Below are 25,015 nucleotides of genomic sequence, written 5' to 3'. Positions count from 1 at the left end.
AGAACCAACCCTAGAACTAATGAAAAGATTCTCAAACAAAATGTAGCTTCTCAAATCAATTTCTCAGTTTGGGATCAGGTTTCATATATACTTGTTGCAGCTTCTCAATTCGATCTGTCTGCTTTACCACCAGCAACAGCTTTTCACATTGATGAAAATATGCAACTCCACTTAATTAGCTCTTAGCTGTGGTCAAAAAAAAAAAAAAAAAAAAATTAGCTCTTAGCTTGAAAATAAATAATCTCATGACATGGCATAATTAATGTTTAATATTGATTTTATTTCTTAATAATTAAGGACTTTTATTTTTCTTCACCCTAAAAATTCGTTTCTCCAACCACATGCACGAACCGGCAGTAATTAATTTTGTTACTTTAAAACATTCATTTTAATTCTTTGTGCTTAGTTAATTAGGAGTATTCAAGGGTTAAGAAAATGTTATCAATCGGTTTTCTTTCTTAACAATCAAGGGAATTATTTATTATATATGGAAAATATTTCGCAAACCAAATATATCACAATTTACAAGTAATTAAGTGCATTCATTTTATTTCTCTCCTATGCCCATTTTTTTAAAAAAAAAAAATTAAAAGGATAGGAGGGGGCAATGAACTGTTGTTACTCTACTTAAGAGTAATCATCACTATTCAGGAAAGGCCTAGACGGTGGGAACCATAGGTGCTCCCTCAAGACCAAACTCAGCTCCACTAGGGCATTAGTGGTTCCTAAGGTGATTGATACTAATTAGGCTTGTATGAGTGATAATTTATTACAGAGAGTCGAATCCACGCCCATGTATGTGCCCAACTGAACTACGTAGTTCAGTCTATAACCTACGACTGCGTCCATAGGATAAAGCTTCTGCTGTATTTAGCTCCTATTTTTCTGAGTGATATTTGCAATATAATATATTTATAGAAGAATCATAATGGATACAAATAGACTTCTACTCTACCTAAGTTAGCTAGGTGATAATCTTTAACTTCATGATATACTCTAATATGAACCACGATGGTTATCTATTGTGCCTAGTTGAATTCAAGGGTTAAACATTATCATTAATCAATTTTCTGGCTTAACCACTTAAGGAACTAATTATTAATTTCTTCACAAGTTTAACCCTAAAATCCTTTAACGGCCAAATGAATAATAGGAAATATATTAAAGTTAAAAACTAAATCACAATTTAAACTTGACAAATTTTTCTTTTAAATTCAGTTAAAAAAATTTTCTTTCAACTTTATCGGTAACATATGTTTTTAGAACACGTGATTTTCACATGATTTTTTTATTAATAAAAAAAAATTTTCTCCATTTTAAAAAAATTACAATCATTTTATTTCCTTATTCTAAGGTGTATTTAAGACTCCAAACAAACATGATCTCCACTTCTCAACTTTTTCGAATTTCCATTGCTACCCTTATACCAAAGACTAAAAGTCTAAAACACCCTCGAATTACGCATCTGCTACGTCAGCCTGAAAACTAATTCAATTATGTCAACTCGAATCTCACCCTCTCTCCCTCCCCCACCGTCTGGAAACCCACAAAAAAGAAAAAAAAGAAAAAAAAGAAAAAAAGAAAAAAAAGAACAACCAGTTAACACCAACGAGATCGACAACTATATAAACGGACTCCCGCTACTTCTGCCTCTCTCCTCAAGAAAACCCAGACCATCTCTTCTCTCTCTCTCTCTCACGCAAAAACACACATTCATTCCGTTCCGTTCCGTTCATGGATTCCGCTTCTCGCTACTCTGTCATCGTCATCGGTGCCGGTGTCTCCGGTAAATATGCATCTCCACCGTCGATTCCGTATACTTTTTTGCTCTTTTTTTTTTTCTTTCTCATTTATGTTTTCGGTTTTTCTTTTGGGGTTGGGAAGGGATATCGGCGGCAAAGGTGTTAGCGGAGAACGGAGTGGAGGACCTGGTGATTCTCGAGGCGTCGGACCGTATCGGCGGGAGGATCCGGAAGGAGGATTTCGGCGGCGTGTCGGTGGAGCTCGGGGCTGGCTGGATCGCCGGCGTCGGCGGAAAAGAGTCCAACCCCGTCTGGGAGCTCGCCAACCAGTCCGGCCTCCGCACCTGCTTCTCCGACTACAGCAATGCTCGCTACAACATCTATGACAGCAAGTACATCCCCTAATATCCGTACCACCAATACACGTCACCTTTTTATTTGCGAAATTCCCTCCGACCTTTTTATTTGCGAAATTCCCTCCGACCCAGTTCGTAGAAATTTTTTTTAATGCGACATTTCCAAGCTCTAATCTATTAAATCACAGATTTTGATTGTTATATGCATTTCACGTGCTTACTTTTACAATTTGTTTGTTTGTTGGGGATGTAGTGGGAAGATTTTCCCGAGTGGAGTGGCGGCAGACTCGTACAAAAAGGCGGTGGACTCGGCGATTGAGAAGCTGAGTCAGGAGGCGAACCGGGGTGGCGGTGGTGGTGGGTGCGGCGATTCAACCGAACCGGCTTCGTAAGTCGAAAGCTATTAATCAGCTTAATATTTGCTTATTATATGAAGAGATTCTGAATATGTTTTCTTATACTTATCCATAAGATTTTGTCATTATTGTCGTATCTATTTACTTTTTTCTTTCTCCTTTTTGTTTTTTTATTTAATTTTCTTCCCCTTTTTTTTTTTGTTGGGTGCTTGTTTAGTATGCCGAAGACGCCAATAGAGCTCGCCATTGACTTCATTCTACATGATTTTGAGATGGCAGGTGAGTTTTATAGCTTCAAAGACTCCGTTTGGTTGCTCAGAAAATAATGAAAAGAAAAATAAGGAAAGCTAAGATTTTCATTTTTTATTCTATGCCTTGATCTTTGCTTATGCAGTGATGCACTCCCCTCCAAAAAGTCAAATAGTTTTATATTAGATTGACTTTTTTATTGGATTTTGTCTAATTCTTTTTTCTTTTTCTTTTTTACATAAAGTTTATTTTTTATTTTTTTAAAAAAAAAACACTGAATAAATAAAATAAAATGGCACTTTTTAATTACTCTCTTTAGTTATTGTAATTTTTGTTCTTTGTCTTTCGAGTTATTGTAACTCTTGTCTCAATAAACTAAACTAAGTTAGAAGTTTTTTTTTAAATGCAAGATTGTTTTTTTAATAGAAGTGCTTTTAAACGTGGATAAAAGATTTTTTTTTTTTTTTTGTTTAATTCTGAATCTTTTGTTCTTTTATTTTTATTTTTATTTTGAAGTGCAAAAAGAATGAAATTGAGAATATGTGTTTTGGGTACAGAGGTTGAGCCAATATCAACTTACGTAGATTTTGGGGAACGAGAATTTTTAGTTGCAGATCAGAGAGGGTATGAGTATTTACTGTACAAAATGGCCCAAGATTTTCTTTTCACCCCTGAGGGTAAAATCTTGGACAGTCGTCTCAAACTAAACAAGGTAGAACAATCTCATTCTTTTTACTTCTTTCTGTTGTTTTATGCTTTGTTTGTTTTGCAAGCTATGAGAAAAATCCGAATTTCCTTTTTGGTTTTGCATGTACTACTTTCCATTTGTTGTAGAGATTCATTGACCCACTTCTGGAATTTGCAGATAATGACGTTTTTTTTTTTTTTATTATTATTTTTAAAAATACTTTTTTTTTTTTTTTTCTGTGCTGTGGAGTCAACTCATTTTTTTGTTTTCTTCTTTTTAGTTTTTAGTTATTATTATTATTATTTTTAACAGAGGAGAATCTTTAATTAACCTCAGAAATAAAATACTCTAATCAAGAAGGTTAATGGGAATTTTCCCTGATGTTTATTGGTCTTTGACCATCGTGTAATCGTGTCTGCACTTTGTTTTTTTCTGGTTGAAATTGTTGATTTATGTGTTTAATTTAGTTGTCATAATCAGTTTTTATATATATGTATTTGATAATCAGGATTATAAAATAAGTATTTATCACTATCATAAAACACCTCACGCAATGGATAACTTACTATACAAACAACTGAAGAGGAATCGGATACATTGATTTCACCATTAACAAATGGGAAACAGATTTTAGAAACAGTAAAAAGTTACCTTTCCTTTTGTGTTAGAAGTGGGAGATGAACAATATTGTTGAAGGCACTCAAATGAACAAAGATTTTTTTGGTATGCTTTTTTGATATGATATTAATTAAGATGTATGGCTATATTGGATTCCTTTCATCTTCATTCTTATAACTCTTTACTCTGACCATTTCTCCCCCATTTCCAAGGCTTACTTACAACAAAGCTAAAAAACAAAAACACTTTATGAGCTTTATGAGATGAGGACCCCAACTCATAGCCAAAATTTGACCCATCAACAATATATAGCTTTGATTTTAATCATATTGCCATGAATTGGGATGGTGCTTGCAACCATTAAAGCCCTTTTTACCACTCATAAATTCGTAGGCCCCAAACTTTCAAATTTCCATCACCCTGCACAGTGTAAATTATGACCAAGAACAATACCCTATGAGGTGAGATGTCATATCAACTCACGTAAAGAACATGAAAGTATGGGGTGTTGTCATTTTCTCCATTTATTGTGCTCTTGTCTATGCTACCTCAAACGCTCAAAAGAATCACAATATATCAATGTTGTAATAGTTGACAGTGGTTTTTTACTGTTTACATAAGATCCCATAAAATGGTTTAATGGGTGTCTGTACCTCAACTCTGCACAGATTCTTCCTCAATTAATCTTTCCCATTTCCCATTTCCCAATTCCCATTTTCTTTTTATTAAAATTAAATCCATCCCCAATTGCACAAAGTTTTTGGTTTGACTTCTTGCCTTGGACTTTGTTTTCCATCTATTTTTCTCTCTTAAATTAAGCCTCACACATTAATGATTGTTGTGTTATTTGTGCACGGATTTGGGGCCAGGTTGTTCGGAAATTACAGCACTCGAGAAACGGCGTCACGGTAATAACCGAGGATGGCTGCCACTACGAAGCCAATTACGTGGTTTTGTCTGTCAGCATTGGTGTTCTTCAAAGCGATCTCATCTCCTTCAGACCCCCCTTGCCCGTACGTTTCTTCTTCCATTTTTTTTTTTTAAATTTCTTTTTAACCTTCTTTTACTTGCTCAATAACAACCCATTTTCACTGTCACTGTCACGTTATTTACATTAACTAAAAAAGTTTAGTAAATGCTATGCTTTGTGGTAATTAGTGGAATCCAATCTGAGACTACTGTTTCTGTGACAATTAATCACAGCTGTTGGGGCTCGAGGAGGATTATTTTTTTCCTCCAAGCCGCCCCCCCCCCCCCCCTAAGAATGATTGACAAGAACCCTTATGGAGATTAAAAAAGAAAAAAGAAAAAGAAAAAGAAAAAGAAAAAGAACGTCTAGCTAGGATGCACATACATTATTGGTCCACCATAGGGGAATCTATAGAGATAAGGGTCTAGCAGAGAATGGTGCTCCCTATATGTTTAGTTGATGCGTAGGGTGTGACCCACAAATTAAATACACCATCAACTTGAAAGAGGTCAGAATTTAATGGGTTTGTAGTAAATAAAGCTCACTGCTTGATGACGCAACACACTGATTCTCGAGCTGCAAAATATGGGTTGCATGATCCACACCCCACACCCAAACCTAACCCTATTGGACTCTCTCTCTATGATATCGTTGAGTTAGACTAGAGTTTGTTCGTTGACTACCGGTACGGTGTACGGGAAAGAATGATCCAGCGGTGTTGGTGCTCCTCCGCCAATCTTCACCTTTGATCTAATCATGAAATCTGACTTTTGATTGGTTTGTCATGGGGTTATATAAGATATACAAAAATGGGATTTGTACATCGTGGGTGGTAGGTTGGTTGTACTTGTACTACTACTACTTTGTATTCTTGTCAAACAAGATCTAGACAATATATATAATTGATTGCATATATTATATAGTATATACTTGCTGGAAAAAATGCATACAAACGCTCCAAAATTGAACAAAGTTTTTATCTAAACTGGGTCGAAATAATTTCTTTCTACTCTGACTTGTGTTCGGAATGAAGGAAAACTAGACCGGAGGAATGGAGGAAGACATATGTTCAAAATATTTAGCGGGATGTTAGTGCTTTGAAAAAGTAGGTAGTTAAAATAAAAAATGTGTTTTTAAGCTAAATATTTTGCTGAGTCGAATGTGAATGCTCTGATTCGGTTCAATGCATTGAATGAGAAAGGTGTGCAAATTTATAATTTCCAACTCGGGGGTTGCTTGCCTAGAGATTCTTGGCTGATTGGGTGGTAAAATGATAGTAATGCACATGATCTGATATTTACAGATAAGTGCAATTAGGCAAATTTTTATGGGAGTGATCTTTCTTTTTTATAAGTCAAATTTGATTGGGACTCACACAGAATAATAAATGAATAAATAAATAAATTATAAAAAATAAATAAAAATAAAAAATTGGTGGTAGTTGGTCATGTATGTTTGTGGTCCCTCAGCCTAAGTTTTGCTGCCGTGAAGTTCCAATTTCATATTATAATTTGTGGGATTAAGTATTAACATAATGATTAAAATAATGCAACAGAGGTGGAAAACGGAGGCCATTGAGACATGTGACGTGATGGTGTATACAAAGATCTTCTTAAAATTTCCTCACAAGTTCTGGCCATGTGGACCTGGAAAAGAGTTCTTTATATATGCCCACGAGAGGAGGGGCTACTACACGTTCTGGCAGGTTTGTGAAATCCCTTTTTCTATTCTTTTCATTTTTATTGTTGCCAGCTAATATTCAAATGTATAGTCTTTAGTGGCATTCGAGCTAATTTCTAATGATTTGGTGGGTCAAACGTCTTAGAGTTGAATCCTGAAACGGGAAGCACTTGGGATTATTTTCATACCACCAGCTTAGATGTCACTAGCAATGTCTTTAGTGGGATTGGGTTAGGCTATCGTTTTTCCCTGTTTAAACTCTTCCTATCATTGGTTTCCAACGGACGAGTGCTATTATGGTCGTCCTCAAAAGAATATTTGATTGTTGCTGGCACTTATCACTTGTTAGGGAGGGATCATAGTTGGTAGCTGCTTTAGGTCAGAGACTCAAACGTGAAGACAAATGCATCGTATCTTTGATGTGCACCTTAAACTATTTCAACCTCAACAAAATTATTAATTGGATGGATATCTTATAATTGAGGTATAGGAATAATAGCTTATTGTTTTTGTTATTATGATATAGATATCTATATATATTTATATGTCGTGTACATGTGGGGTACATGCATCTTGGACTTGGATTTCCATTACCAGCGCCCACTGTTTTCTTGTTTTCTAATATATTAAATTGCGTCATTACCGAATCATTAACCTATTATCACATGATTAATGCATTGATAACGATTAGGCTTTAGGATTGCATCAAAGGCTTCACATGATTTTGGATTTATATATATTGCTAATGAGCCTTTGAACAAACCCATTGTCATCTTATTCAATTGTGTAGTTTGGTGAACTGCTTCTGTTGGTTATATGATTCAGCTGGCTATCATAGTGTCTTTTCTTGAGTACATCATTATTCTGAAATGCAAAATCAGGAACAATAATTGGTGTAAATAATTAATTTGTTTGTTTGATATCGAAAATCTATAGATTGTTATACGACTGTCGGAGAACTGAGATACTGTGGAAAATTAGCATTTAGATCAACAAGAGTTCATTTTCACTTCCACGCCATCTTAGTTGTGTAACAGTCGTATAACAGTCTACTAACTAGCATTTCGCTTTTAAGATAATTTTGATACTCTTGTATTATGTTGACATTTCCAACTATGGTTGCATGTTTTTAATGGTTGTCCTCCATTTATGATTTGATAAGAAATATTATTTTCTTGTAGGGATTACAAACTAAAATTAAAATCCCTTGCATCATTAGTTTTGAATGATTCTTCCTTTTGTGATGCAAATGATGTTCCTGTCACTCTCATAGAGCTGGCAATATAAGCTGCACAATGAGAACCAACCTTGATTTTTTTTTTTTTTTTTCTCTTTTTTTAAAACCCTGCATTTTAAAATTAAATCATCCACCTGATTAGCAGAAGATTTAATTATTTAAAGGACTACGTGGCCTCTTGTGGAGGCAATGCAAGATCTCACGTCTCGATCATTTTCAATCTTTTATGTGGTATTTATAGATTCTAATTTATATATATTATAAACAATAAAGTATGTCAATTTTTTAAACAAATTATCTTTTAATATTGGTGTGGGATTAGATCATCCATTAATTCATCATTAATTAATCATTGAATTATCCAACTTTCTTGCTGATCTGTTGCTACGTCATCAGCACATGGAGAATGCATTCCCTGGTTCAAATATCCTGGTGGTGACATTGACTAATGGGGAATCAAAACGTGTGGAAGCTCAATCAGATGAAGAAACATTGAAAGAAGCCATGGGGGTGCTTAGGGACATGTTTGGACCCAACATACCTAATGCCACTGATATACTTGTTCCACGCTGGTGGAATAACAGGTTCCAGCGTGGCAGCTACAGCAATTACCCCATCATCTCTAATCTTCAAGTTGTTCAAAATATTAAGGTACTCTGTCTTGCTTACACTCCATAACTTCATCTTAATGATAAACTTAAAATATGAGATGAACATATGAGTTACTTAAAAATTTTTTGAAAGAGCTAATTTACATCTACGACATGTGGAAGGGGTGCTTTGCATGGGGTCTGGGGTTTGCCCGATAGGCGAAGTGGCATTGCCTTGCCTTTGGAGGGTTCCCCGTCATCCAAAAATAAATAAATAAATCTGAGCTTCTACATTTTCTTTTTAAAGCATAACAAACTATAAGTTACAAGTGATTTTCCCTTTGAAAAGGGTGGGAGGTGGGGTATGCATTTTATTGGTATCTAATGATGTACTTTTTTGCAATGTGAAGAGTAAAAGCAAAATGAGGTGGAGGAATAATGAAATTCTTAATCATGTCTCTTTTGATTTCTGCATATCAACTTTATCAGAATTGTTCCATTATGATTCTGTATTGAAACTTGTTTATGTTTCGGTAAGGCCCCGGTCGGACGGATCTTCTTTACCGGTGAACACACGAGCGAAAGATTCAGCGGTTACGTCCATGGTGGATACCTAGCAGGTGAGCAGATGATGTATCTTAGTATTTTTTAGTTATAAAACAATATGTCAATGTCTCTATAGTAAACCAAATTCGTTGTTTAATAGCTTACATCTTATTGGGGCCATGTTTTTGTAATGATCAACTTGACAGGTATTGATACCGGAAAAGCTTTAGTAGATGAAATAAGGAAGGAAAGAAAAAGTGAGAGTAAAAATCATTTGCTAGAGCCCTTGTTAGCATTGACTGGATCATTAACTTTGACACAGACAGATGCAGTCTCAAGTCTACACAAATGTGATATTCATACACAACTATATCTTAGAGGCAAGCTTGTCATTCCAGAAGCTATATTATGACTATATGAACCAAGAGAGACACCTCACTTAGTTGATGATGATGATGATGACGACAAAAATATGCTTAACGAGACTAATGGCTGGATGGATTTGAATCTAAACTCGGTTCCTTGATTCCGTCCATAAGGTAGAGTAAAGTTAGATACAAAGAGCAGGAAAATGGGAAGGCATGCGATCGGACGCACGGGTTGATTCTCCTTTTTGTGTAACTGGTAGATTAATGGGGGTGCCAAGTTTTGGATTCTTGAAGGGAATTGGTTTTGGGGCATACATATAAAAATATTGTTCATTGTACTAAGAACTGACATTAAGGATAGGAAAGGCCATACTACAATTCTAATCTGACCTGTACCTGTTCACACATGAAAGAACTCTTTCCATTTCTTGTATTTGAATAATGATTATGCAAAGATTTCTAATTCTTCCTATCCTATCCTATCCAACATCTTCATTACTTACGAGTACCAGCTAAAGACAATTAATAGGCCCTTCATAGGAATGAAGTGGTTGCTTCTTGTGAAATTTGCCATGTATGGATTTGACATATGAGAATTGAAATCAATGATACAATGTATAATATTTCAGTCACTAAACTATTGCTTAATTTTTCCACCCATGTGGCATTCATGTGCTTTGCCACGTCATTAAGGATTTATACTAAAAAGTAATAGTACCACAAGCATTTTCCACGCATAATACTAGATTTGGTTAGAAACCACATTTTCAACACACAACCTGTAATTAGATAAGAGACCTATGATATCAAACTTTAACTTCATGCATTATGTAAAGGCTATTGGCCCTATTGGCCACCCTGTGGTTTATTTCATCATTTGAAATGAAAAAGCCAAAAAAAAAGAGTCTAAAACATGGCCCATTTTGGTAAGTCCCTTTTCCTTTTGTAGTTTTTTGTTGATTAAAGGTGTAATAGACTCATGGGCTGTACAATGGAAGGCAACACTCTGTCCCTCAAACCCACTTTCCTGCTCTAGCCTACCTTAACTGACCAATAGCAGTAATAATTGCACATCAACCAGGTTTGCCTAGACAAAAATTTTGACATCCATGCAATACTAGTCCTTGCAACTTTGAACAATGTCCATTACATTCAAGTAACAAATTGAATGACAATGGAAGTTTATCGGTAAAGCCCAAATTTTTGAAGGGCTCAGAGTAACATCATTACAGAGAAAAGAAAATCTGGAACAAGTATCATTACTTAACATCATACTTTCTTCCTCATTGAATTCAAAAAGAATTACCCACATACATAATTGACACAATTTTCATACAAGGCTTTAGAAATGCTAAGTGCAAACAAGTAGTACCCGTTTGCCACCTATTTGAAAATCACACTTATTCTGTTTCCTCTTGCAAAAATATTTCTCATACAAGGCTTTAGAAATAGTGAGTGCATCTCCTTTGGCCTTCAACGGGTAAAGCTCGATACCTGCTTGCCATTGGTTCGAAAACGAAATCCATTCTCTTCGCCATTCCTTCAACTTGAAGCTTTCATTTTCTTGCAAGCTTTTCAATAAATATTGAAAATAGCTTGAAGCCCGTGGTAGATAGTAGCCTTCAAGTAGCCCACTCCAGAACTTGTTTGCTGGTTAGAGCCAACCAAAATGTCATGTTACAAAAGTGATAAGCTTCAAGAAGTAAAATCGGAAGGATAAAAGTAGTAATATATGATGCAAGACAAAGATTACCATAATCATGAAGGCTGCTCTGTTGAGTTTTTGTATTATCAAACCACATTGTTACTTGAGTTCTTGCATTCCACTCGTACTGAAGGAGAACATTAAGTACATCCCATCAATCAATTATCATCTTATATATGCGTTAGTGTTCTAAATATGCTAATATTACTATAGATGAGACCCGTCCAGTTCACTATTAGTCAAACAAATCCACCCAAAGAGAGACTCTCACGTGCCTGAAATTGGCCAAGATTCTTAATGTGCTGTCACTAGGTTAGTTGACGGGGCTTTCCGGACAAGGAAAATATAGTGTGCATGCAAGAAACATAAGATAGCATTTAACTTAACCAAATATGTGGAAACGGATATCGTAAAAGGAAAATCTGTAGCTGACCACAATACTTGGAATAGGGCTTGCCGAGGTTACTATGTTTGAAGTATTGAAAAGTTGAGTCATGTCACTCCCAACTGAATTCTCATATGCTCAAACTAAGTCATATGCCAATGAGGAAAATATCTTTGCTCACCTGCCTCAACTCCTGAGAATTCTTTGCTAGCTTGTTTGCACTTTTGAGCCAGGTTCCAAGTAAAAAATTGTCATCAGAAGCAAGAAGTACATCAATATCCTTTATGAGCTGAATAAATTTTTGGCTGTGAAGATTTAAAGCTTTTACATCCTTCTGTCGAAAAGCTGTCATAGCATCCAAATATACTTGGTTTGCTAGCTTGGACAGTACTTGCCGTGTCAAGTCCACCAAGTCATACCTGTCAAAATGACATGGATAATTAGAAAGGATTCCATGCTTTGTTTTATCTCTTTCTTATGCTCCATTTCTCTTTGCAGATCAAGAGTTGGCCTGTGAGTCATCAGAGTAAACTTGAAGAATCCTACCACAGTTCCTATATTATGCATACCAACAATCATTAATATTTAACAGTCATTGTTTGTACAATGCTAAAATATGATACTGATTCTTAAATGGCAGTGGAATTTTATTTTCTAAACCAGTTGAATTTCAAATGATTTAGAAGATGATAAGTATTTTTAGAAGAACAAAGAGAAATAGGGGAGACTTAATAGCAACTCCAAATGCAGTAAGATCCATGTAATTAAACCACGAAATGTATTAGAATGGCATAATCAAGTGGCACCGGAATTTAGCACAAAACACTCAAGCTCAATGGGGGCTATAAAAAAATAGCTTAAGAAGGATGGATGATCAATTATATATTTACAGGATTCTAGATTAGGCTGCTTAGTTTTGTGTAATAGATTTATTTTCTGTCGGACTCATGTTTGTTTATGGATTTTTGGAGGCTGCTTAGGTTTGTAATTGTATAGATATAGACTACCATAAATAACTTTGGCTATGCCCTAAATGAGAGAATCCATTTTCTGTGGTTCTATGCCTAAGATTGAGAAATACTGAGCAATTTTGTCAAGGTTACTGATACTATCAAGGTGCATATACCGGCTCAAATGTGCAAAGCACTTGTTAGTGGCTTAGAATTTCAGATTTAAGCAATAATTTTGCATCATAGCTCATTTATTTGGCTAATTTCTTCGCTCTTCAATTTTATTTTATTTTTTATTTAGTGGGGGGGTAGCTCTTTCACAAGTTGTGCAATGAAGTTTGCATGGTCACCTAGCATTTCATTTACTATAAGCATGTAGCATAATAAATAAAGAGCCAATCTAACTGAAACAGATCCCAAATATGGCATGTTATCAAACTTTGAAAGAAAAAGAAAAGAAAAAAGTTCGCTGTATGCAGCATCATAGTCATCATGCTGAGGAAAATGAAGAAAATTATTGTAATGTATATATATTAGCTTTTTCATTTTACCTATATGTAAGGCTTCCAGCCAGATTATTTCCAGCTTCAAGGAAGAGTTGAAAAGCATTGATCACCTTCCGAGTGGAATACCATAAATGTGCCTGAGGCAAAGCAGAGCTTGTATTTGACGGATCCCAATCAGGAAATTTGACTATGAAATCGATGTTATGATCCTGCAATGAGTTAAAATGTCATATAACTAAGTATTTAAACAAGATATTCCCCGAACCACAAGAGCCAAACAGTTATAAACACCCATCTTATATCGCGAATGTAATTTATACAAGAGAACGCCTAGAAAGAAAGAGAAAAGAGAACAAGGAAATCAGAAACGCTAATAATTAAGGGAGCTAAATAAACAGCTGTTCAAGAAAATAGGGAAAAAAGAAGAAGAAGGACTTGAGCTCCTCTAAGGTCCTCTCTAGATTCTCAAAGCTCCTATCATTTCTTTCCCTCCAAAGACACCACATGATGCATAGGGGCACCATCTTCCAAACGACCACACTCCGAGAGTTACCCCTCAACCACCAACATGCGAACAAATCCTTCACACTGAGGCATAACCCAGGAAAGACCAAAGCGACTAAAGATAGCGTTCCATAATGTACAAGTGACCTCACAATAGAGAAGAAGATGATCGACAGATTCTCTATTGAGCTTGCATAGACAACACCAATTAACCATGATAATCGGTTAATTTTGTTTGGGATTCCTCCCCATATTATATTTTGTTTCTCTTACTTAATGTTATCATTTTCTTGCCCAGAAAAAAATTACAATTTAATTACATCAAACAAGAAACACAAATAAATCGTGTCAAACATCAAAAGACTGAAGAAAACCACTCTCTATGAACAGTAATATTGTTTTCCTTTCTAGTTGGTTCTTTTTCCAAATTATTTTTAATGGAAATAAAATGGCATTAAGATATTGTAGTCAATAGATTGAATAAAACACATACTGCTATTCCGTCTGTACAATTGTAAACTGTGTGATAAAGAATTTCCCAAGCTGCCTCAACTTGATGAATTGCTTTACCATAGCGTCTGCGGGAATAGGACTTCAACCACTCCTACAATAGTGATAAAGTTATATCCAAACCATACAGCAAAAATGTCAGTTATCATCAACAACCATCATAGAAGTATTTTTGATCTCATCTCAAATATAGAATGCGGGTTCTTATGCCCACGTGTGTCTGTGTGTATTAAAAATAAAAAATGCTATCAAGCAGGTAGATAAGGGGAGAGAGGCAGAGAGTGCCTTACATAGATAGAGAAATTGTCAAGACAGATCATATAGGACGTAGAAAAGAAAAGTAACAAATCCTTGTTCTATAACTGTTACAAGGTGGTATGCTTGATAAAAAATTCCAGCTTACTTCCTAAAAAGGAAGCTGTGAGATTAATGGAAGCAACTTGGTATTGGACATTCACTGGTCTTGTATACAACTTTTAGTCTCCCAATTTATGATTATTTGTTTTGACTGCATGTACAAGGACAACAAACAGTTGAGGTTTATTAAATGAACCTGCAAGTGCAGGAGGGTGTTAGTGTGTGGCATGTATGATGCACATTGTTGGCTCACTTCCTAATGGCTTAAGCTTTTGGAATTGACGATGATCCAACCAGGACCAACATTATCCAATACCACCACACAATTATTATCAAAACTGATATAGCCTGGAGAGTTAGATTATTTCAAAGTAAGAACAATGGAAATAACATTAGAGTAACAGACAGAAAGAACATGCGGTTAAAAGAGAGAACGGGGATGGAAGAATGCAGAAACTTTTTTAGTACAAGCACACACGTCTTTAAAGAGCTTCTGCACCCTTCCATACTTCCAAGTAGTGAATAGTTCTGACCAGAAAAATGATACTGAATAGCAGTTATAAATTGATAATTACCAGAACTTGAAGTTTTTCACTGCGAAATGCCATTTCAGACATCAACTCATAAACAACTGGATTGTGCTCTATTCCTTCCATGCACATGCCAACACCGACCTATTACAATAAGCTACAGAGTCAGCCTGCTCTAGTAAAATCACGAACTGCAGTGACAGAAGATAAAAGTACGAATGTTCTTAATTTTCACATCCAAAGTTCTTTTAGGTTGATGTAAATGCAGAGGAATCTAGAAGATAGTAAACATTATCAGTCAGATAATCTGGTGCATGCAATATAAACTAGCAATTGAATTGCTCATTCAAATCTACCATAATGTTAGAAAGTCCAGAGTAACAAAACATGTCTTGCAGTTTAGGCATACAAGTTATAAAATGATTGACATATCATTCTGACTTTTACAATAATAGAATGCATACAAACAAGACATTTGACATACCATGGTTGAATTTTCACTGGTGCGGGCATCAACTGGACCTGAAGAGATCGCGTCCAAGATGCCATACATTTCAATATTTCCACCAAAGTTATGCAGCATACACCTGATGCATATTAAAGTTGATAAAGTAGTATACATATTTCCTGTAAAATTGGAATCTCACTACAGAAAAAAAGGACAGTAATGAGCTAGTTATCATAGAGATGTCTTAAAGAGTAAACATCTACTATGACATTTAAATAACACCGTTAAGATAAAGAGCTACTTACCAGACATAAGGAGTACCATAAAATTGAGAAGAATTTTTCCATATTGGTTTGGCCTCAGCAAATAGATCAAGAACTATCATTTTCCCAAATGGAACGGAATGTAAAAGTGCCTGCAGATACCAAGTTGAAGGTTAATTTTGAAAACTAAAAAAAAAAAAAAACTATCATATGCATTGCAGCAAAATCCTTAACAATTAGTGTACTGCAAACAGACTGATCAAGAAAATGAGTTATACCACAAATATCATCTTGATTGGCGATCACAAGCGTGAAGTAGAAATCAAAGAAGCTTGAGCAACAAATATATCTCAGAAAATGAAGGGAATTTAATTCATCTTATATACATGCATATACCTCCATTTGAAGTGGCTTCCAGAAAGCAGAGTCTGAGTAGAAGAGCCAACCCTGCACATATTTAGAACTGTCAACTCGAAATACTTAATGTATGATAGAATGTGAACAGGCATAATAATCATGCAAAACCAACAGTTTGCAAACTAGATTATGAGTAGGAAAATTAATGACAATCAAGTCTTGGCTATCCAGTGACACCTGAAAAACGAAGAATAAAACTGTACATCAAAAACTTAATCTGCTTATTGATGACCAATGTCAAGGGGAGATTCGTGGGTTTAGGAAATGAGGGTTAGGGTTTTGTAGAAGAGTTGGGAACTGGTGAAATTGGTTGGGGATTCGCCAATCAAGAATAGCACAAATCCTCTTGGGATCCGCTTCAACACCATTAGAGAAATAGAGGTACAAGCCCAATTCTCTCTTAACACTTCAATAGGACAAATAATGTTTTTGATAACTAAATCAATCTTAATAAAAGCGCAAATAGATGCAACCCAAGTACACATGGAGTATACAAGAGAAACAAGAGAAACACCCACTAAGGGAGAAGAAGAACACAAATCCAAAATTATAGGAAGTTAGAAAAGCGAGCACAGTTGATAGCAACCATCCACCTATAAAACAACTTAAACATTATATCTTTTAACTCTACAACCGTTCTCTCACAATCTTCAAAGTTTCGGAAATTGCGTTCTCTCCATCACGCAATGAAAAGCCATCCTTCATGCTTCTAAATTACGTTGACTACCAAACTAACCTCTCCAACTAGGACAAATATTTAATGAAGTAACCAATGCAGACAACATGATAGGAAAATAATGTAGCCATCACAATCACTAGGCAGTCTAAACTTGTTACATAAATGGAAATATGAATGTCCTTCAAAGGTTTTGAATATTAACCAAGTAAATGACTGAATATGACACCAACTATTTGAATTGTCACATAAATAATCCCAACTTATTCTAACAAAAAATTCTAATAAGACCTTTTTTTTTCCTTTTTTGTGCGGTGGTGGGGATAGTAACTTGAGGAGCTTACTTGCATTAACCACACAGCATCCTTGTCACCTTTGGACATGGCTTTGTAGACAGAAGCTCCAAGCGATGAGATATAAGTTGTATCATTTGTAGGTGGGGTATTTTCATTGAATGTATCACTGCATCAAACATGGTAACACATATGTCAACGACCCACATTTGCAAGTAAACTATGCTAGCAGATGACTTACACACACAAAAATAAATGGGAAAAAACAGCTATATCTCAACAGGTCAATGAAGCATAAGGAAGAAAAAGGATGCATAACCATAGCCTACAAACAATAACAAGATAATGATCTAGATAAGAGGCCCACAGCGAAAAAGATCTAAATCCAATGCACCATAACTTTGGAGGAACATAAAGTCAAATAAAATTTCGAAATGAATTTAAATTGTTCAAGTCTCATTAAAAGCATAAGCGCTCGAAAATAATGTTTTTTAATATACCTAGGTATTGATTTGTTGGGCAAAATAGGAAGAAAAAAAAAAGGGTAAGCATATTTAGCCAGTATAGTTGGTTTATCTCTTCTCAATTGAAAATTTAGCTGTGCCCATTTAGAAGAACCATAGAATAACACAAATGCTTGCAGATGAAATGATGACCATCGGAATGACTCTTTGTCCAGGTATCACTGGCTATCATTTATTAGGGGGCATAATGCTGCATTGAAATTCTCTGACTTGAAAAAGCCTACTTATCACACAATGTCTTTATGTTCCTAGGATTGGTCACAACATCTGTTTACGGATTGTAGGTTTGCACTTCTGACAAAGTTCAATAGCAAGTAAGAATGCTAAAGACACATCAGATATTACCAAAAATAAAAATTTAAGAAAAAAAATCAATGAAATTTCTTCTTAAAATAGAAAAAAAAAAAAAAAAAAAAAAGAAAAGAAAAGAAAATGGAGACAAGGAAACTTGATGCAAAAAGGTTAAGCAACTTATAGAAACCACGTTATATTATATGCCCGAAATGTCAAGTAATATTCAATTAAAATGCAATTGAGAACAATTACCAGCTGTAGATGTCGGTCACATCCCCATATTCTGTAATCAATGCATACAAAACGTGAACCAAAAAAATTAGTGACAAAATCAAAAAGGAAAAACACAGACATTGTACATAATCCATACAAGACATCTTCAAAGAGCATATACAACTGAGACAAAAAAATTTATGTCATTGGTCAAACAAAACATATGGAGTCTGGATGGGAAAAGAGAAAACTTACTCCACCATCAAACTTAGGCAACTAAAACAAATTTCAAACCAGCGTTATATTCATTTACTCATAGGTGGATAAGTATTCTTGGTATCAATGAATCTGAAACTGGAGCCCACTTCCAGGTTTCTACAGATAATCATTATGCCCATAATACTTTGGTCCTATCCCCAGGTCTCCATAACCACTAAGATGTTATGGAAAATGCCAAGGTTTGGAAATCTCTGCAAATTCGTTTCTGCGCTTTTTGGCAGTGAAAAGTGCATTAGCTCATCATCTGCTGATTGTCCACTAAATCACCAAGAAGGCTAGAAATCTTGGTGACTAGAAATGGGACTGAATTTGAAAGTCATAGAGGTTCCATAAAATTCTAATTAGGGCTAATAAGTTACACACTCAGACACATGCAGACTCACACAGGCACACTGCACACATGTAGCTTGTGCATGCATAGCATCTGTGCACAAACACGTGTTATTCTATATCAACGACATGATTACATACACCTAATTTTCTGGACAAAATATGCACTTTAATCATAAAGCATTTAGTCTTGAAAGGAAAATGTTGGTACAAAGTACAGGTGCGTACACACCTAATTTGCTGGACAAAAAATGCACTTTATTCATGAAGCATTTACTTTTGAAAGGAAAATGTTGGTACAAAGTAGAGGTGCACACACACAGAGGGAAACATTTGCAGACAAAGGAGTTAAGATAACAAACAAGATTCACACACACACACGCACACGAGGAAACATTTGCAGACAAATACACACACACAGAGGGAAACATTTGCAAACACAGGAGCTAAGGTAATAAAGTGCAGAACATTATATAGAAAAAGGTGGAAAATTGTGTTAACACTACATTGGGAAGAATAGAGCTATTCCAAGTAAACAATCAACAGACAAAAGATGCACCTTTGACTTGTCGTCTAACGAAAGCCTCCCCAATTTCAACAAATAAAGGATCAGAGGGGTTGAGAAGGTAAGTACAGCACCAACGAAGATTATCATCAACAGAGTTCCTAATGACAAGAAATGGAAAACCTCAAAATACGGAATAATATGAATTTTTCACACATCATAAGATAAAACTCCAAATCGGCTGGAAAACAAGAAAGCCCACATATCATTTATCTAATTTATATTATTATTTTTTTTTTATATGAAGTAATTCAGATAATAGGAATTCATAGACCACTACAATTCAAACAAAGGTATGCTATCTGGAGTCCATATATTATGGCATGATAGTATGACTTCTCATATCAAAGAACAAGAAACATAAACTACCAGCTCCCTAGTCTAGTTATGTTTGCTGAAGGAAAAATCTTCTTCAAAGCTGCTGGAACGTTCCCAGAGAATGATGGCAGCACTGAAAAAAAGAGGCATTACATGTGATCAGACACATCCTCAATTAAGAAGGAAAATAGTTTTTTTTTTTTTGATAAGTAAGAAGGAAAATAGTCACTTAAAGAAAACTTTTATCCTATACATATTCTGAAGAGAGATGTAAAACATATTTCACTGGATTCTTTCGAAAAGCATAAGTTGACATGGGACACATATGAAACTTAACAATACCTGGAGTCATGCCTAGTTCTAGCATCCGGGATAGTATCAGTTTCTGTAGAGCTAATTGTTGATCCAACCAATTTTGAGATAAAGGCCCACCCCATCTGTTATTGAATAAATGTTAGGTTCTACAATCTAAAAGCATGTAAATTTCCCAATATCACCTTTACCTACCCATGTAAATTTCCCATGCGAGCCCAAGCAAGGAAAGCAGGTCCACCAAAGAAATCATTCAAATCTTCCTTGCTAATATTAAAATCCTATGTCCAAAAATACTAGTCAAATGATACAAATCAGAAGTTCAAGTTGAAAAATATATCTGGAACCAATATATTCCAATCAGTATAGCAACTCGTGATATTTAACAGTGGTCTAAACTCACTAATCCGTCATTTACAGATAGAGACACAAGCTTTATATATTGAAAGCACGAAGAGAAGACAAGACCAGATCTACAAGGCTAAGGTGCTTATATAATAAGAAAGATAAAGGGTTGTATTCATAACATAAAATAAGAAAGATAAAGGGTTGTATTCAAAACATAAAAATCATAACAAAATATGCAATTGATTCTCCGTTCGATGACATACTCAAAGCTTATTCACATAACATTTCTCATAATATTAGAAATAGAACATGAGTAATGATTATCAACATCATAAAAGCAAAGGATCATATTTATCAAAGCTATATAGTTGAGTATAGCTTTCTTTCAGAAACAAATCTCTGTGCACGCTATATGCAGGAATATCCAACTCATAGTTTCATAACAAAGATCTTATTTTGGATAAACAGACTTTTACTCAATTTTTTTGGCAGCCTTCTTAGCAAAATGCTTCTAAGGGTTCATTCAAAGAACTTTCGTCCTACAGATGCAACATGCACAATTTTCCAGTAGATAAAGTTAAATAGGTACAATTTAAAACCATTGATGTTGGTAATGTTTTCATTGGTTGTTGAGCTCTAATCACTAGTGTAGGATAACCGCGGTGTATACTAGCCACTTTTTACATTACATCATAAATGAATAACTTATACTCTTAATAATCAAGCTGCACCACATATATAAGCTTTCTCTACAATTTACAGCACATGAGAGACTTATGATGTGGCACAAAACATATTGGTGAACACATTGAGACATATAATGATGTATGTAATTGGTCACCATGAAAACTTTCTGCCAAATGGCTTCTTGGCCTGTAAATGCTAAAGGCAGGTTAATCCCATGAAGAGCCATCCAATCTATCTCTTTCTCCCATCTTTCCCAATCCCACCAAACATAGGAATCTGCAAAGATAAATGAGAAATTACCTAAGCTATTTTCGACAGAAAACATTAGCCAGGGCCAAAAAAATTTCGTCTCAACTTTGATAAAATTGTGCACTTCATCTCATCTTTCTGAAGTGCAAAAATGTTATATTTTTTGAATATCTATTAATATTTCATCTACGTTATGGTTCTTTCTCCTCTCAGTCTTAGAGCTGCAGCATTGAAACATTTAGTTAAAAAAAATTGGTAGAAGTGCAAAGGGAAACAAAGATTGCAGTACTCACAACTAGATGTAACAACATTTTGATAATAGTTCCATGGGACTGGCCGCTGAATCATCACCCCCTCAGCTTTTACAAGAGGCAGTGATCCAGGCTTGGGGATGGAATCTATCTGAATGCCACCAGTCTTGTCCCACGAGACATGAGCACCACACCAATACTTTAAGTACCAATAGAGGCCAGATGCAATTTCTACTGCTGTGCTTCCTTTAATCCTGAAAGAGAAACGTAAAGTTTTAAAATCACAACAAACTTTTGGTTTCTCTTTTTCTTTTTCTTGTTTGCCGCGGGGGGCGGGGGGGGGCAATGAAAGACCGGAGCCTTTCAGATACCTACCCTTTAAAAGGAAAATTTTACAAGAAAATCTGTGTTGTATATTATCTGGCAACTGTTTCAAATTGCAACATGTTCCCACGCACAAAACAGTAAAAGAAAAAGCCTATAATTTTGACTTCAAATCAGACAACTGAATGAACATATTTTGGTGTTCCATTATAACTCAAGGGCTCCACTATAGTGTGTAGAAATCCATCATCATGAATAGGACCAATACAGAAAATGACAACCACCTGGAAAATGATGGTGAAAAATAAAGGTCACACTAGGAATACCTTGACAATATGTTTTGGCAATATGTTTTTAGCTTCATATCATGTAATCAGCACAACGAGCCAACCAAATCAATTCCTCAAGGAGTCTACAATGATTCTAAAGTCCAAGTAAAATCCAACTATTGAAGCTATTATCTTTGTGATTGCTCTTGTGAGAGGGTGGAGGTCTCCCAACTGCTTATTTTTCTTCCTTATTGGATTTTCTGGATTTAAGTAATCTTAGGCCTTAATGTTTAGGTGTGTCCAGTATACAACTTGTGTACTAGAGGAACACACTTCTTCTTCTCTATAATGAATTTTACTTAATAGAAAAAGTCCAACATAAATTCTAATCATCCATGTAGAAATGGAAATAGTTTGTGTTGCAATGTTAACAAGTCCAAGTTCAACAGTTGAATTTGAGATGAAGCAGACAGAAATAAGCCATAACATTCTTTAAGACGAAACTTTCCAGATATGGATGCATAAGATCCTTAATAGAAAACAAGCAAGAAATAGAAAGCAAATTAATTAGGTAATCATGCCCAAAAAGTCTGTACTTAGATTTGAAACTGAAAAGAAAAACCATGCAACTATAATCTTTAGCAAGAATGAAATCCAACGTACACTATCTCAGGCCCACTCTTGCTTAGGGGGCTGTAGTTGCTTATCAAAAAGTAACTTTTTCCACCACAAACATCCTGGTATTTGAAATTGAAACTGTCAGCAAAATAATTAAGATGAATCAAAAATATGAATAGAGTCCTCGTGAATAGAAGCAACAAATAAAGGTATGATGATACTTTGCCGACCGAGAACTCATAGACAGTCATGCATGAGAACGTAAAGCAGTGTAAAGGACAGCTAGTCACACTGGCGCTTCTAACAAAAATTGACAGCTAATGGTAAAAGAGTGAGATAAAATCCTCCAAACTGGCCAATTGGACTTAATGACAAATTTTTAAGCCCAAATTTGTTATACCATTTCCTTTAGGTTATGAAAAAGAAAAGGGGGGACTGAAGGAGACAGCTTTGACCAACAATACATCATCTAAGACAACCAGAGCATTAAAAGGAAAACCCAGAGACCCAGATGAAGAAAAGCAACAATCAAACCTTACATGAGAGTCTGATTGAAAAATAAGTAACCAAGAGCATGATAACATAACTATTTCGCCAAAATTCTCATCTTTGGGAACCAAAAACAACATGAAACATCATTCACATTTCAAATTCCGTTCTTTTCCCATCTTTCCTCAGCCAGAGCATGAAAGCATACAAAAATGCAATAATTGAAGAGCACCCAGTTTAAATAAACCAGTGATTAAACAGCAAAACGGGTTAAACCCAAAATTCAACACAATAAAAAAATTAATAAATAAATAAATCACAGTACATTGGAGACGATCTTGAACTTGAAACTGGAAACATATCCAGGAAGCAATCTCTTCAGAACAGCTTTTGCTGCAGCTTCTTGAACTGAAGAAGATGGCCGCTTTGAATCCAAACGTTTGAGCAAATCATTTATGGCTTCTGGTTCTGATAAAGCTATTGGTAAAAGTGTGGCTGTGAGAATCAAAATCAGAAACTTGGAGTTGAAATTAGACATGGTTGATGTCGTTGGTTCTTCAGAGGATAAGAGTATATTGAACAACGTGCTCAGTTTTGTTGTAAGTCCACGTTGAACGGTAGAAGCACTGGTTCTTTGGGTACGAGGTGGATGCTCATGATGCTGACTTGGTGTATAATCCCGTTGAAATAATTGACATGAAATGAAAGTACGGCGTAATTAACATCTAAGATTAAGAATAAATAAAAACTAACATCTAAGATTAAAGTAGTGTTATTTGATGATAAACTATATAATAAGTTTCTTTAAATATATCATTTCTTATCAAAATTTTAGCTCTACAATTTATTCTTATTTTAATTAAATTTAATATATATTGATCTCATGAAAAAAGTGTTAAAATATTAACTAAATAGTTAATTTGTTTTTATTATAATAAATATCTTGAATTAAGCGTTATCTTCCCTACCTCACATATCATTTTAAATGAATATTTTAGGTGTTATGTTTCATTTTTTGAAAAAGGATGTGAGTCTACACGTGAATTAAAGTGTTTAAATGCTAATTAAATGATTATATATACCATTTTTTTTTTCAATTTAAGATTTCGAGATAGTAAGTTATTTAACATATTTGATCAATAATATTTAAAAATATCAATTTGATGTTTAAATTTAAAATGATCAAAAATCATCCTTATATAAAGTTGATAAAAGAAATGATAAAACTTAATTCACCTATATGTCATTTTCAAAAGAGTTGGCCTACTTTTCAGAAAACTGGTCTAAAAAAAGGGGTCTCACGGGTTATGTCGGGTGACCCATAAAAATTGCGGTGTTGTGTCGTGTCTGGTGGAGCCGACCCATTAACTAAATGGATCGTGTTTGGATGTACCTTAAACGGGTCGCGGGTCACCACAGGTTGTAAACGAGTCGATCCGCAAACCCGTTTTATCAACCCTAATTTTTCTTTTAAAACACATATCTATATGCCTTGCCAATAATTGATTTTAAAGAAACATATTTTGTTTTTTTGTTTTTTTTTTTCTTTAAAAATTTCTCTCTCTCTCTAAGCCTTAGTGCTCAAACTCTTCTTATTCTTTTCTAATCAATTAAAAATGAACAAAATGTTACAAGGAAACTAAAAACAATAGGGATAAGCTCCCTAATAATAAACCAAACAAAAAGTATAATGGCAACAAAAAAAATTTGATGATGGTTACTATCCCAATCAATAAGACGAGTGATGAAAGCATCTTCTGATTCAAAAGCGCTTTAACTGTCTTTTTAACCTCCTCAGTCATGTAAAAAGTACCAAACTTTAGCAAATGAAAATTCACTAAAAAAACTGTACGAGACTTTTTTTTTGGATAACATGTAATTAATACATGTAAATCTTCTCCCCATTTTTTTTTTTTTTTAAAAAAAATATATATTATAGAAGTGATAATTAAGCTATTTTTCCTTAATGTCCAAGGTTGGAATGGCGGTCAAGACAGTATT

The 25,015-nt window shown here is 34.8% G+C and overlaps 2 protein-coding genes across 4 annotated transcripts; one reads left to right on the top strand and one right to left on the bottom strand.

The window, feature by feature from the left end:
• Positions 1–1,598: 1,598 nt before the first annotated feature.
• Positions 1,599–9,872, top strand: LOC132163493 (polyamine oxidase 1). Its single transcript, XM_059573806.1, has 10 exons — positions 1,599–1,786; positions 1,885–2,134; positions 2,352–2,486; positions 2,672–2,733; positions 3,261–3,415; positions 4,879–5,022; positions 6,535–6,684; positions 8,293–8,547; positions 9,025–9,106; positions 9,239–9,872. Exons 1-10 carry the CDS (start codon positions 1,735–1,737, stop codon positions 9,442–9,444), a joined length of 1,491 nt encoding a protein of 496 aa, XP_059429789.1. The 5' UTR covers positions 1,599–1,734; the 3' UTR covers positions 9,445–9,872.
• Positions 9,873–10,506: 634 nt separating this feature from the next.
• Positions 10,507–23,664, bottom strand: LOC132180410 (alpha-N-acetylglucosaminidase). Of its 3 annotated transcripts, none has more exons than XM_059593221.1 (19): positions 23,340–23,664; positions 22,571–22,644; positions 21,357–21,568; positions 20,969–21,090; positions 19,975–20,060; positions 19,810–19,904; positions 19,519–19,600; positions 19,144–19,250; positions 18,015–18,045; positions 16,996–17,113; positions 15,955–16,005; positions 15,601–15,710; positions 15,332–15,434; positions 14,893–14,991; positions 13,944–14,054; positions 12,992–13,155; positions 11,672–11,909; positions 11,154–11,232; positions 10,507–11,050 (listed from the first exon to the last, which is right to left on the bottom strand). In XM_059593221.1, the coding sequence occupies exons 1-19, from the start codon at positions 23,550–23,552 to the stop codon at positions 10,752–10,754; spliced, it is 2,394 nt and encodes a 797-aa protein (XP_059449204.1). In that variant the 5' UTR covers positions 23,553–23,664; the 3' UTR covers positions 10,507–10,751. The 3 variants fall into 3 exon arrangements, with proteins under 3 accessions (XP_059449204.1, XP_059449210.1, XP_059449217.1); XM_059593227.1 differs by having other exon boundaries at positions 22,571–22,663; positions 23,340–23,454; XM_059593234.1 differs by lacking the exon at positions 22,571–22,644 and having other exon boundaries at positions 23,340–23,454.
• Between the last annotated feature and the right edge of the window lie 1,351 nt (positions 23,665–25,015).

Source organism: Corylus avellana, chromosome ca1, assembly GCF_901000735.1.
Source record: "Corylus avellana chromosome ca1, CavTom2PMs-1.0".
NCBI lineage: Eukaryota > Viridiplantae > Streptophyta > Magnoliopsida > Fagales > Betulaceae > Corylus > Corylus avellana.
This window is presented reverse-complemented; position numbering and strand designations above follow the sequence as displayed.

Coding starts and splice junctions, on each gene's coding strand:
- LOC132163493 (XM_059573806.1), top strand. CDS start 1,735: ATGGATTCCGCTTCTCGCTACTCTGTCATCGTCATCGGTGCCGGTGTC. Junction 1,787..1,884: donor CATCGGTGCCGGTGTCTCCG/GTAAATATGCAT, acceptor GGGGTTGGGAAG/GGATATCGGCGGCAAAGGTG. Junction 2,734..3,260: donor ACATGATTTTGAGATGGCAG/GTGAGTTTTATA, acceptor TTTTGGGTACAG/AGGTTGAGCCAATATCAACT.
- LOC132180410 (XM_059593221.1), bottom strand. CDS start 23,552: ATGTCTAATTTCAACTCCAAGTTTCTGATTTTGATTCTCACAGCCACA. Junction 14,055..14,892: donor GTGAAAAACTTCAAGTTCTG/GTAATTATCAAT, acceptor TCACTATTGTAG/GAGTGGTTGAAGTCCTATTC. Junction 13,156..13,943: donor ATTGTACAGACGGAATAGCA/GTATGTGTTTTA, acceptor AACTCATTGCAG/GATCATAACATCGATTTCAT.